Raw genomic sequence first — 14,757 nt, 5'->3', positions numbered from 1 at the left:
ATTGGGAGAGCGCAGAAAGAACAATTTTTATTAATTAATTGAATAATAATGGAAATATCCGCGAGGATCAAGGACTCCACTCTTAGTTTGAACGTTGAGAAAAAAAATGGGAAAAAATACAACGACCTCAATGGAGCCAGAAATATCCAAATCTATCAATTTAAGTCCGCCAAAGTAAAAAGGATACAAATTAAGGCGTATAATTAGATTTTAAAATTCGACATAATTGGAGTTTCTCTCCCCGTGAGAGCGTTTTCTCTCTCCACGTGAGAGTTTGTTACGGCAGTTATCTTGCCGATCGTGCATAGTGAGCTCCGTCGCCTACTGCGACGGAGGAAGAAAGAGTGATCTGAGCTATTGTTCATTGCAATAACTCAGAGTGTGAGATCTTTGAGTGATGGAGGGAGCTTCGATGGATGGAGAAAACGGCCAGAGAGGAGGTCTGGAGGTGAACTTGTTATGGAAGAAAAAGGAACAAAAGAAGCTATATGGTGGAGCTCTGGCTGGAAAGTTGATTACAGGAAAGAGTATGAATAAACAAACAGTGATTCAAATGATCAGGAAAGGATGGAATCTACTCAGAAATGAAGACCTGGTCATTACTGAGGCAGACAGAAACGGTTTCATCTTTGAATTCAGAAGAAGCGAGGAACGCGATAGGATTTTGAGAGGAAGACCTTGGTCAATTCAAGGAGCTTTGCTGAATGTGCAACCGTGGCATGATAGCATGACTTTTAAGGAAGTCGACTTTAATACCTGTCCGTTCTGGATTCAGTTTCATGATTTGCCTCTTGCAGTCATGGAGGCTGAAAATGCGAAGATCCTAGGGGAAATGATCGGTGATGTGATGATGATCGAGAATCCAAGGAAGGAAGATTTATTAATCAGGAGCTTTCTAAGGGCTAGGGTGGTTGTGGATATTCGAAAACCACTTGTGACAGGAATGTGGACTCCAAGGCCGGATATGGAACCTGTTTGGATCAAAGCAAGGTACGAAAGACTTCAGAACTTTTGTTTCAAATGCGGAAGAATTGGACATGATCAAAGAATATGTCCTTATGATGCTGAAAATGATACTGAATCTGAGAAGAAGTTCGGTAGTTGGTTGGGAACTCTAGGTGCAAGGTGGATTGAAGAAGCTGTGATCTGCTGTAAAGAAGAATGGATAGAGAGTTCGGTGAAAATGAAGAAGCTGACAGGTGAAAAAGACACTCAAAAATTAGTAAGCAGAATAGATAAAACTCTGAACAACTATGCTGTGAGGAGAACGGTTGAGCAGAATGTGGATAAGGAGGACTCCTCTCCAGTCATAGAGTCTAATAGAAGGAAAGATACTGAGGTTGAAACTCAGGAAAATTCTGTGAAAGCAGTAACAGAGAAGCAGAATGAGGAAGCTTGTGTAAGAGACAAAGGAAAGGTTTCTGAAAAGGAAATTGAAGTGGTTACAACAAGTGTTGAGGAGACAGGAGCAGAGGCACCTTTAAATAGTAAGCTGGACTTATCTAAAGCTATAGTGGTGTATGGCTCTTCATCACCAATGTCTGAGGTTACCTCTGGTTTGAAGAAAGTAAGGTTGAAGAGGTCTCTCGAAGCCACAGAAGAAGGGAAAGGTGTAAAACGAAGGAAATTGTGTTTTGAGGAGGAACAAGGAGGGGGTGAGGTGCAAAAGAAGGATAATCAGATAAGAGGATTGAGAAGGAGTGTGAAGGCGATACAGAGACACATTAGAAGGGGAGGAACCAGCAAAAATGGAAGGCTGGAAAAAGAAGGGAAGAATCTGAGAGGCAGTGAAGAAAGGGGACAAAGAGATAGTGAGTTAGAAGAGAAGTCCTTTACTGAAGGTCTTGGTGGCTGGCCTCAAACAGCCACCAAGGGGATATGAAGCTTCTATCCTGGAACTGTCAAGGCCTGGGAAGAGCCTTGACAGTCCACAAATTGAGGGAGGAGTGTAATAGGAACAATCCCTCAATAATCTTCCTAATGGAAACAAGGATGGGTGGTAGGAAGTTGCAGAGTTTGAAAAGTCAATGTAGAATGGAAGAAGAATTTTATGTAGAACCTAGAGGAAGAGGTGGTGGTTTGGCTCTTTGGTGGACTAGAGAAGTAACTGTGAATATTTGGTATAGCTCAGAAAACTTAATTCATGTCAGTATGAGTTCTGCAATTCATAGAACACCGGATTATATTACTTTTGTTTATGGAGCCCCAGTAGAAGAAAAAAAGATGATTGTGTGGAACAGATTGAGGAGGATTGCAGCTGGAATTGAAAAAAGCTGGATGTGTGTAGGAGATTTTAATGATGTGAAAGCTGCAGATGAGAAATTGGGAAAAATCCCTGTTAATGTTAGAAGAGTTTTGAACTTTCAAGGCATGCTAGCAGACTGCCAATTAATGGACCTGGGTTTCCAAGGGTCGAAGTATACCTGGTGTAATAAAAGGCTTGGAGATAACCATGTTAAGGAGAGACTGGATAGGGCAATGGTTAACTGTGAATTTAGAGATTTGTTTCAGAATGCTTTGGTCCTTCACGTGGAACCCATTGGATCTGATCATCACCTGCTCGTTGTTGACTGTGAATACAAGCATGTGAGAACTCCCAAAATGTTCAGATTTGAATCCATATGGGCTGAACATGATGAATTTATCTCGGTGGTAAAAAGAGGGTGGGGGGCTGAGCTAAACACGTGTGAATCAAAAGTGCAAGAATTTGTTGGCAGACTGAATAACCTGCGGGAAATTCTAATTAAGTGGGGAAGAAAAAATTTCCCAAATGCTAAAAAAACTGTTGAGCAGTTGATGTCCAGATTGGAAGAATGTCAGAGGGGCTTTTTAAATGAAGAAAGTAGGGATGAAGCAGAAAGAATAGTTAAAGAAATAGAGGAAGCTTGGGATAGGGAAGAGAAATTCTGGTGGCAGAGATCAAGAGTGGGCTGGCTCCAATATGGTGATAGAAATACAAAGTTCTTTCACTCCTGTACTGTGAAGAGAAGAGCTAAGAACAAAGTAACAAGACTGAAGCATGTTGATGGCAGTTGGCTGGAAAATGTTGAAGATATCAACAAAGCTTTCTCTACTTTTTATAATGATCTTTTTGCTTCAGAAGGCTTGAGAGGAATGGATGGAGCTTTGCAGTATGTTGAAAAGAGTGTCTCTGATGCTGATATTATGGCATTAGAGAAAAGGTTGACTATAGAAGAGATTAAAACTGCAGCTTTTCAACTGAATGGCTCCAAAGCTCCTAGACCCGATGGGTACTCAGGAATGTTCTATCACTCAGCATGGAACGAAGTAAAGGAAGCTGTTGTGGATATGGTGCAGGACTTCTTCCTGAATAATGTCAATCTAGATCCCATAAACAAGACAAATGTAGTTTTGATTCCAAAGGTAGATAATGCTGATAACGTGGAGCAATTTAGACCTATAGGGCTATGCAATTTTGCCTACAAGATCATTTCCAAGATCTTAGCAAACAGACTGAAGGTGATTTTGATGAAAACTACTACTGAAAACCAGAGGGCTTTTGTGGCTGGAAGATTGATTCAAGATAATCTACTGATTGCTCATGAAGCTTTCCATTACCTGAAGAATAAGAAGAAAGGAAGGAAAGTGGAAATGGCAGTCAAGATTGATATGAAAAAGGCCTACGATAGGCTTGAGTGGTCTTTCATAGAAGAGGTAATGAGGAGAATGGGTTTCGGGGAAGTATGGATAGGATGGATAATGAAGTGTGTGTCTTCTGCAAAGTTGAATTTGATTGTCTCCGGGAAGAATGTAGCAGAAATAAAAATGGAGAGGGGAATAAGACAAGGAGATCCTTTATCTCCCTACCTCTTCATCATGGCTGCAGATGTACTGTCAAAGATGATCCAAAGGAATGTGGATAGGGGTGCTCTGAGGGGAATTAAACTAGCAAGTAAATGTCCTGTGTTATCACATTGCTTCTTTGCAGATGATGCTTTATTTTTTATAAATGCAAAAAGGCAGAATTGTAGAAAATTGAAGAGACTATTAGATTGTTATTGCAGGGCTTCTGGGCAGGCGGTTAATTTTGACAAGTCCTGCATATTTTTCTCTAAAAATGCCAGTAATGAAGTGAAGAATGATGTTTATGAGGAACTAGGCACTAATGCAAGAGATGATCCTGGTAAGTATTTGGGTCTGCCTATGGTGTGGGGGAAGTCGAAGGTGGAAGCTCTCTCCTTTGTAAAGTGCAAAATGGGGCAAAAGCTACAGGGTTGGAAACAAAAATTGCTCAGTTTTGCAGGAAGAGAGACACTGATTAAAGCAGTGGCAAATGCGATTCCAGTCTACCCAATGTCCTGTTTTAAATTTCCCAAGAAAGTGTGCAGTGAACTAGATAGTTTGGTATCAAAGTTCTGGTGGGGTCAGAAAGAGCAAGAGGGGAAAATACATTGGAAGGCTTGGAAAGTTTTGAGTAAAGCAAAGAATGAAGGAGGGATGGGTTTTAGAGATTTGGAAGCTTTTAATAAAGCTTTGCTTGCTAAAACGGCTTGGAGGATAATCCAAAACCCAGGTGCACTGTGGTGTAAAATTATAAAGGGCATCTACTTTGCAGATTGTGACTTCTTACATGCTAAGAGAGGTAATAAGGCTTCTTGGGGGTGGAGCAGCCTTTTAGAAGGACGAGATTTGCTGAAAGACGATCTCTATTGGAAAGTTGGTAATGGGGAACTGATCAAAGTCTTTACTGATAAATGGCTGCAGAATTCAGAAAATGGAAAATTGAGTAATAGGGAGTTGACTGAAGGCATGGAAAATCTCTATGTGAAAGACTTAATCAAAGACGGTAATTGGTGTTTTGAAGGCTATGAAGACTGGTTGACTGAGGAAGATAAGGTGGAGATCAGTAGGATTCGGATTCCTACTATTATTCAAAAAGACAACTATGTTTGGAAATGTAGCAGAAATGGAGAGTATTGTGTCAAATTGGGTTATAAAGTGGCCTTAAATAAAGATGTAGGAAAAAAGACATCAGGCCCCACTTGTTCATATAGCCCCTCTAAGTCATTGTGGTCTGGAATTTGGCAAATCAAGATGCCCCCAAAGGTTCTACACTTTCTATGGAGAGCTGTTTCTGGAGCCTTAGCCACAAAGGAAGCCCTTTACAGGAAGAAATGTTCGGCTAATCCAAGGTGCGAAATTTGCAAAGTGCAGGTTGAATCTGTGGAACATGCACTATTTTTTTGTCCCTGGGCTAGTCACTGCTGGTATAGCTCTCCTTTATCTTTGAGAATCATGAGCAATGGTTGTTTCAGACTGGATAAATGGTTAGAGGACTGGTTGAAAGTGGGAGGAAAGACTAATGACTATGAAAGAGCAGTGTTTGCTGCAATGTGTTGGGGAATATGGAAAGCTAGGTGTAATTTCATCTTTGAACATGTTGATATTGATCCAGTAATCTGCATTACAGGTTCCTTAAGGCTGGTCAGAGATTTTTGGGAAGCAAATGAGAAGAAGCGGAGACTGGTAGGTACATCAGAGAAGACAACTCGCCTCTTGACTTGGCAGAAACCTGATTTTGGAGCAGTAAAGATTAATGTAGACGCTTCCTTCTGCTACAAAAACAGAAAGGCTGCAATTGGAATTGTGGGAAGGGACTGGCAAGGAAGATTTATTGGAGGGATTGGGAAAAAGGTGGAAGCCAATTCAGCCTTTATGGCAGAAAGTTTAGCATTACTGGAGGTCTTGGAAGATAAGGAACTCTGGTGGGGAGGGGAGATGATTGTGGAGACTGACTGCCAAAACCTTTTTAATATAGTTGATAAGGGAGATACAAGAGGTTGTGAATGGCAGTGTGTGGATATAGTACATAATTGCATTCAGATTTTGAAGTCTGAGGCGGGGAAAAAAGTGAAGACTTCTTTGGTTGCCAGGGGAGGTAATAGTGCTGCGGATTGCTTAGCAGCTGAGGTGTTGAGAGGATTGGTACCGGAAGGATGGTTCTGTGAACCACCAACCTCTCTGAATTTAATAATGAAGAGGGACTTAGAGAACTTGGGGAGCGCGCCTTCTGAAGTTACTGGTATAGGTTAATTTGTATTGTTTTGTTTTCCTTTGTTTTTGTTTTTTCTTGTCTTTCCTTGTTGCTTAGGTTGTATTCTAGGCTTGTGTCCTTTTTCTTGTCGGCCTATGGGCTATTGGTGTTTGTATCTTTTCTTTGAGTGATTAATAATATTGACTTTTTTTTGGCCAAAAAAAAAAATTCGACATAATTGATGGGTTATCAATTAGTAGTTAGCTGGTCCGGCCTAATTTAATTTAAATAGCCATGATAATGACTACATATAGCTTTGTAATGATTCCTCCCTCAACTATTCTGGCCTTCAGATCCAAAATAGTTTAAGTTGATGGCTCAAACCGGAATCCTCGTTTCAGTATTATATTTGGTTATCCAATTATCAGTACCGTCGGTAAAAATAAAACAAGTTTATATAAATTTGGTTTTTTTTCCCTTACTGAATGAAAGAAACCCGCACACATATTATATTTATAGAAAATCAAACTCAACCTTGCTTGTTATATTCAGAATTAGTATTGAAAAGCAAATATTGAAGGCAGTGATGATGATAATAATTGAAGAAAATGCCAAAGATAATACTACTCCCGGTACTAATTATAAGATCTCATTCATAAACTATAAACGATGTCTTATAATTAGGATCAGAGATGGTACTATCCAGTAGATATGGTATAAGTGTAGTTGGAGAGTAGGAGCGTGGGACACGGTCTAAGATATGCGTATGCTTCGCTTTCTTATCCCTTCAGAATTCCATGTGACGATGGAGTAGCATTGACCCCTTCTCTGACATTCACACATGAACAGCTTCTTCCGTCTTTGTGCGCTTTCAAATTATATATCCTCTTCTTCCTCAATAATCTTGGCATCCCCCCCTTTATATATAAAGCTTCCAAATCTGCAACCATTGCTTCACTGTCAAAATTACAATTTCACCTTTAATGCATAAAATACAATGCGTAATTTTGTAGGCATGGTACGTGTTTTGTCATTATTATATTTCTACATTAGCTAATTAATATATGAGCTAAACAACTAATTTATTAATATTAAGAAAATTAGTTAAGTTAGTTATTTATAATAGATAAATGTTTTTTTTAAAATATCCTTGTTAATTATATCCATTAGAATAAAAATATTTTAACTCATATGATTACTAGAAAGATTATTTTGAATAAAATGAATAAATATAAAAGACAAAGTTAATTAAAATTTTATATTTAGAACCAGATTAAAGTCCTTACTGGCTCTTATATTTAGGACCTGAGGTATCATCACGTTGAATTTTACCCGCCAAATTCATCTCTGATATTTTCAGGGGATTACAAACATTCAACTTTCCTAAAACCTTCTTTATTAAATTTTGCGCTAAAACACAATTTAGAAAATTATTTTTAAAAAAAAAGAATCAGGGAAGAGTATAATGATGTTTTTATGAACAACTCTAATGACTATACATGAAAACAATATTTGGGAATTTAGTAAGAGCAGCCCCACTTCAAGTGTGTTAGTTGGTGGGGTGCAATCAAGAGCTGTCTCGTTTTCATTTTGGAACGTTACGTTGTTGCCCGTTCTTTTCACTCGCACGACGTTTACTTTGGTGTAGCTCTGTCTTCCGCTTTTAACTCACAAATAATCTCACTTTATCGATCACCTGGCTTCCTATATGCTAATGGCCATTGGCCATCCTCATCCATCGTCATCATCAAAAATATTTCATATTCGACCACGAGATTTTCAGTTTCCATGATGGTGATGATAATAATAATACAACTACACAGATCAGATCAGCACAAAACTGATATGGGGGGAGTTTTCCGTCCCATAATCATACAACTCGTATCATATGGGAATTTGGCCCCAAAAAATATATATAATAGGAGAATTTTTTGATGAGATTTTTTCCAACAGGAAAGAGGTTCGATGTAGGTGTTAATTATTGACAACTATATTTTACATTTATTTTCCAACATACTATCTTTGGACTTAATATAAAAATTAGATCACTAATTATTTTTAAATATTAATGAAATTAGTTAAATTAATTAATTTGTAACAAATATATCTTTGTTTTCCCCAACTATTCTCTTTATATCATATGCATTAAAATTATCTATTGTTTGGAAGCCGTTTTAATATGTGTAATTAATAAGAATATTTTGAATAAAAATTAGGCTAAAGTATATATTTGATTCTTTAACTTTATATAAGGTTTTAATCTCATTCCTTAATTTTAAAAGGCATATATTTAATCCTTTAACCCTAAAATTATTAGGCTTCAATTTTTTTTGGTAACAATAATCAATGTTTTAAAAATTAAACTTAATATGTTAGCGTTTAAGAATATTTTATCAACACTTAAGATCTTAATTTCATTTTTTTAAAAAAATAGAGTTAAATGACTAAAAGTATATTTTTTAAAGTTAAGAGACAAATTGAAACCTTATATAAAATTAAAGAACTAAATGTATAGTTTTAGCCTAAAAATTATAAATATGAAAAATAAAATAAATTGAGATATTTTTATATTCCGTACAAGAGACGGTATACGCCTTTCCGTAATTAATTTAAGTCATATTCATAGTTGTGCAAAATGACTAGTGGTCTGTCATATATGCTAATTAAAATATTGCAATGAATTGCTATGGAACAGGACTATAAAGTTTAGTGCGGAGTAAAATTGAAGATTGAATGAAGAGATGCGGGCCACGTGGCATGCTTAGAAATGGAAGCTAAAAGACCTCGAGTTACGCGTAGATTTCTCTGCCAGGAAGACACGTGAGTGGAACGCGGAGCCATGGATTTCATGTATGATGTACTCACACTCACACATAGCGGAAGCAAAAACTAAAATAAACAATAAAAAAAGGGGGAAAAGGTACACCCGTAGGGGTTGGTTTGATCTTGCCTTCGGACGAGCCAGCGTGAGATCTAAACTCCCAAGTCCCAACCATAAACTACTACTCCCTCCGTTTCTTATTATAAGAGACATTTGATGCTTATGACATGTTCCTATATATAAGAGACACTTAAAAGTTGTCTCTATTTTTTTGTATTGATTTCCTATTTTACCCCTATTTATTTTGTCTCCAACTCATATTCTCTCTCCCTCCCACTTCTCTTTCTTTTAATAATTTAATTGTTCTCTCTTATACTCTCTCTCCTTATTAATGGGGGCATTGTTGGAAAAAATATTATACTTTTTACATATTAATTGTCCTCAACTAATTTTAACTGTTTTTTTGATCAACGTAATTTAGTTATTTGTCTCTTATAATAAGGAACGGAGGGAGTATATTGTTGCCGGTAATATACGTAGGTATGTATATAGAAATATTTTGATGCTCATCATAATAATAAATATCATGCCGCTCATTGTTATGATAAAATTTACACCATTTAAATACAGTTTTAATATTCTAGATTTAAAATTTTTTTTACTAATGATCTTTAAATAGACAAATTATTTTTTTGAAAAACTTATCGTTAGAAAATTATATTTATTTTGGAATGTGCCTATTAAATGAAAACATTTTTAAAAAATTAAAAATTTAAATCTTAGCTGTTCATATTAAATTTGAACAGTTAAGATTTGATGAGTATCATAATATTTTTTATTGTGATGAGCATCGAAACTAATTCTTATATTCTTCACCCACATGTACACATGATATAAATGGATGATGATAAGAAGGAAATACGTATAATTCAGAGGTTTATACTTTTATTGTTTCGATATTACATGGCAGATTTTTAACAAATAGTATTCGGCCCTTGACAGAGATACTAAAAAAATGTATACTTTAAAAAAAAAAAAAAGTACTATCATGAACCCTGGGTTAAAATATGTTGTGCTCCTGGTCAAGGAAAAGGGGGAAAAAAAAAAAACATATGTGTGCTAAAATAAAGTACTAGTGGGTGTGGGTCATCATCATCTTTGGATGCTCGGATCTTAACAAATACAGATGAGGTTTTAGGACAGGAGATCCGATAAAGACAGGATATATACATCCACACACAATATATCCGTGGGTGAGAGAGAGAGAGAGATCATGACGATACGAATGGGAAAGCGATACAATGAGATGGCGATGATGGGTAGACGATGTAACAGACTGCACAATAGATAATAACAAATCACCCCTTGTTCACGGGTTTAAGCCAGATAAAAAGAATACCCGGGACAATTTCGTCATACTCGCTTCCTACTCTTCCCACCAAATGCCACAAGCTCATTCTTTGATGTGTGTGTATCCTGTAGTATCGTTATACATGAGAAAACATACTACTATCTTTTGTCTTTAATATAAGATTTTATTTGATTTTTATTTTGGTTCTAAATAAAAGATTCTAATCCACTTTATCTTTAATATTTATATTTTTTTTCAAGATAATCCTTCTAATAATAATAATACTAACCAACACACTTGATTAGTAAGGATATTTTAGGAAAAACAACACTTATTTCTTACAAATAACTAACTTAACTTATTTTTTTAATCCCCTCAAATTAGTCAACTAGCTTTTATAATTAGGACTGAAGGTAGTACCCAGATAGATTCATATATATATATATATATATAAGCCAATGTATCAATGATCAAATCGCCAATTTGTTTGTTTCATTTTGCTTCTATATATTCCTTTTTAAAGCGGGGGAAGAATGAAACGCAGAGTGCCATTAATTGGATGCTTTGAGATGAGAGTTTTTCCTCTCTCTCTCTTTTTTTGTATTTTTTGTTTTTGGGGCGGTGTGTTGAAATGAGAACATGAAGGAGAATATTTTGGAAGCGGAAAAGCCAAATACTGCGATCTTTTGACTGTAAATTAAAAAACACACATTTGATTGACACGTCACTGTTGCAGGCTTTCGGTTCCGGAGCTCTTATCCTTTGGCTCTTAAAATTGCCGTCTCACCAAGGAATGCCAAATTCCCTCTTGTACCCTTCCATTCTTCTGGTCAAAAAAAAAAAAAAACCCTTCCATTCTCCCACGCCACTGCTCATTCTTTTTCATTTTTACCCAGTGCACTGCTAATTAACTCCCCGAACGCTAATTAAAAAAGCCATGTTTTAATTATTATGATGAATTGTTCTTCTTTTCTCTTGTCGTTGGAGGTAATCATTATTGCCGGAAAATCTTTTCACGCATATACTCATGTCAATTAATTTATTCTGGTTCTTTAATAAATAAATTGTTGTATTGCATTTTAATGGCCGATTTACTGAATGGGTAGCTGGCCCAAAAATATACTAGGTGCATATTAGTAATTGGGTCGCAGTACCTATTTTATGAGCCTATACTCCAATAACGTAAACTATGCGTCCACGACACAACAGAACAAAACATTTAGCCAATATTCTTACCCCAAAAAAAAAAAAAAACATATAGCTGATATCTCTCTCACGGGTTCCGCTTCCAGCCCAAGCTTCCTCCTCGTATTCCAGCGCACATATTCTGTGAGAATTAACTTGGACTAAATTCCGTACGTTAAAAAATTATTAAAAATTAAAAACAATAATCATAAAAGTAACTTGTTAATGGCGGTATAATTAAGGAAAATTGACTAAGGTCAGCAAGGTGGCTTAATTTGCGGAGGATTTGAGCTTGAGGAACATCGAAGACATGACCAGGCCATATAAGTGGGCTCTACGTAAAAAATTAGCCCACTAAGCTACATGTCGCTGAGAGAAGAAACACTAGTGCGAATGAGATATTGCATATACAGCTGCTCATGTGGTCTGATGGATGATCGAAGCGTATTATATATCAGTGATGAACTTAAACACAAGATCTTCCATGGAGAAATGAGATAGAGTTGATGGATCAGTACTGTGGAAGGGGTGATAAGGCTTGCGAGTGGAGATTGGATGGATATACAATGGGATTTCAGAAGAACATTATTGGTATCGTCTGTGATCTGTATTTATCAGAGGCTCAAGTTATTGCCATTGATCAAAGCTTTATCATTAGATATTTATTTAGTGTGCAGATGACTCCACGTCTTATTCATCTATGTTTTGGGAAGAATTCATCACGATTCTCGCCTATTTTTTACACAAGAATTTCAGTGTATTTGTGCGTCACAAAAGCACGTTTCATTATGGACTTGCCAAGTCTTAAAAGTTTGGTATTCTGTATATTACCCACACATATTCTGGTACACAAATAACAATTTGAAAGTATTTGCTTTTATGCTTTTTATAATATAGACATGCATAAAAAAATTCCCTAAAAGTATAGCTTCATATTATTTTAACGAATCCTAAAGATGATAATTAAATAAGGACACGGATGAGCAAATGGATTGATATGTTATTTATAAACATCCATTGCATACATAGAATACCACCATTGGCCACATTTTTGTTCTTTGTTACATCCATCGTGAGAACCTAACCCTGGATGTATTCCCACAGGTTTTATTATTAATACCAGCACATAACATGCACCAAGCTGGCAAATTAAAGTTAACTGCACAGCAATTACTTAATACATTAGACGTGGGGCACCTATGGGAAATGTTGCTTAATTAATTATTCTTCATCTGCACCCCAATCAAGGGGGCGAGTCCGATGACGGCGAAGGAATAGGATTCACAAAATCATGGTAGAGAATGGAGAAACCCGCAACTTCTTTCTTCTTGAAGAGGTTGTAACCAAACAAGAAGAAGACAATGGGCGAGAGATTAGTCCAATCCTCGTTCTCGGCACTGTACCCGGCGAGAAGCTTCCTCTGGGGATAAACCTTGGAAACAGCACTGAACCGTTCCTCCAAGAGGACAAGACTGTCCACAGAAGTTATCTCATTCTGAAACTGATAATCCACCAAATCTATATAGTTGCAGAACCTTCGATTCAGCAAGGAGTAATAGTCTTCGCTAAGACTGGCCGACGGCGAAATGGAAGCGGCGGTTATGACTTTCGCGGCCTTGAGGTTCTTGATAAGCTGGCCCATGCACTGAGCGAATCCGTTTGGTTCGACGGAGTCATCGATGTGTTCATAGAAGACGTCGAGTCCAAATTCGATTTGGTGTAGGGTTAGGGCGTAGAGTTCGTCTCGGATGATGCTTGTGAGCGAGTTGGTGGCGTTGGAGATCCATGACTGGGTGTCGAGAGGGCGGAGGCGGAAGTTAACGTCGCGATCGCCAATGGAGATGAAGACTTTGAGCTTAACGTTGACGGGAAGGCGTTCTCTGAACTGAAGGATGGAAGAAGGAGTGACTTTGGTTTTGTCCCAGAAGATATTGAAAATTCCATTGGTTGGAGAATTGAGCTCGTCGTAGTCTCTGGCGAATATCAGAGCGATCTGGTACTCGCTCGCCAGGTTGCTGTCCACGAACACCTTTAGAAATGAGTCGTCGTACGTGTATTGCCGAAATATCTGCGGCATTATTTAATCTCCCCAAGATATTCACGCAATGATTAAGCAGGTTTTGTTTTCTCACCATCAGTTCGCCAAGCCGTCATGCTTTTATATGCTTCAGCTGGTTCAACCGCAACCTCACTTCTTAATACTCCTTCATTTATTATTAAATCAGATCTCCCTTTTTTTTTTTTTGAATATGAACTGAAATAACATTACTATAAACAGGTGTTACACTTCAAAGCGAGCCAAGACAGTGCCCATCTAGTAACCTTACTAGATATAATTTTAGATTTTTTTCCCGATCATAAATATATAACCAATTAACCACAAATAAATATCAGTATATAGATAATTTGTAGATGTGGTAACTGTCAATCAAAGTGGAACTTGCGCTAGCAGCAACATCAGAGTTACTCCTTTACCAACCTTCTAGACTCTGGAGGAGCGGGTAGGTGAAATGGGTCTATCTTTGGATTGAAGCGGTTAAAGTGCGTCATTTTTCTTATCGTCGAAAGAGCAAAGCATATCATTTTCCCTTCCTTTCTTTTACCAAATATTTTTCCTCCTTCGAAATATTAATTTTCTTACAGTTTCTCACTTTTTTGGGACCAAATATCATCCCTTCTTGTCTGGGGAAAAAAATAACAAGGGCCATATTTTCTTATATCACTCATTATACTCGAATCCACAAGTCCAAAATGCTTGGGGAATAGTAGCCCATATGTTAACAAAGAGAGTGGGCCCAGAAGAACTGGTCATTTTCTATTAATCATGAAAACGGAAATTCAATGTACACTTACACACTTAACCGATCCACTATTTATAGACTATACACAGCAAGCTCCCTAAGTTCCTGAGTCATACAATAATCAAAGTAAACGGGCCGCGCCTTATAGGCCCAATACACAAGATGGAAAACACCCTATATATTTCATCACTCCCCTTCAAGTTGGAGGGCGGAAGATGTCAACAGCACCCAACTTGGACAACATTCTATTCAATGTTTCAGCACCCACAGACTTAGTGAGGAGGTCAGCTTCTTGACTAGCAGATCGGACATGCAGCAACTTGATCAATCCTTGCAGGAGCTTCTCTCTCACAAAGTGACAATCAATCTCGATGTGTTTCGTGCGCTCATGAAACACTGGATTCGCTGCAATATGCATAGCCGCTCTACTATCACAATGAACATCAACTGGCTCTGTCTGGTTGATCCCCAAATCACTCAATAATCCAACCATCCACACTATTTCTGAGACTGCAGAACCTAAGGCCCTGTATTCAGCTTCTGCAGATGACCTAGAAACTGTAGCTTGTTTCTTAGTCTTCCACTTGATTAATGAACCTCCCAA

The 14,757-nt window shown here is 37.3% G+C and overlaps 1 protein-coding gene across 1 annotated transcript; it reads right to left on the bottom strand.

Moving 5' to 3' along the window:
• Positions 1-12,332: 12,332 nt before the first annotated feature.
• On the bottom strand, positions 12,333-13,489 carry LOC114732676 (ruBisCO-associated protein-like). Its single transcript, XM_028920015.1, has one exon. The coding sequence runs from the start codon at positions 13,427-13,429 to the stop codon at positions 12,596-12,598; it is 834 nt and encodes a 277-aa protein (XP_028775848.1). The 5' UTR covers positions 13,430-13,489; the 3' UTR covers positions 12,333-12,595.
• Positions 13,490-14,757: the final 1,268 nt, after the last annotated feature.

The sequence above is a fragment of the Neltuma alba genome, unplaced genomic scaffold (assembly GCF_004799145.2).
Source record: "Neltuma alba isolate B1F8T4 unplaced genomic scaffold, ASM479914v2 tig00012922_pilon, whole genome shotgun sequence".
Taxonomy (NCBI): domain Eukaryota; kingdom Viridiplantae; phylum Streptophyta; class Magnoliopsida; order Fabales; family Fabaceae; genus Neltuma; species Neltuma alba.
Note: the sequence above shows the minus strand (reverse complement) of the source record. Positions and strands in the feature narration are given on the sequence as shown.

Coding starts and splice junctions, on each gene's coding strand:
- LOC114732676 (XM_028920015.1), bottom strand. CDS start 13,429: ATGCCGCAGATATTTCGGCAATACACGTACGACGACTCATTTCTAAAG.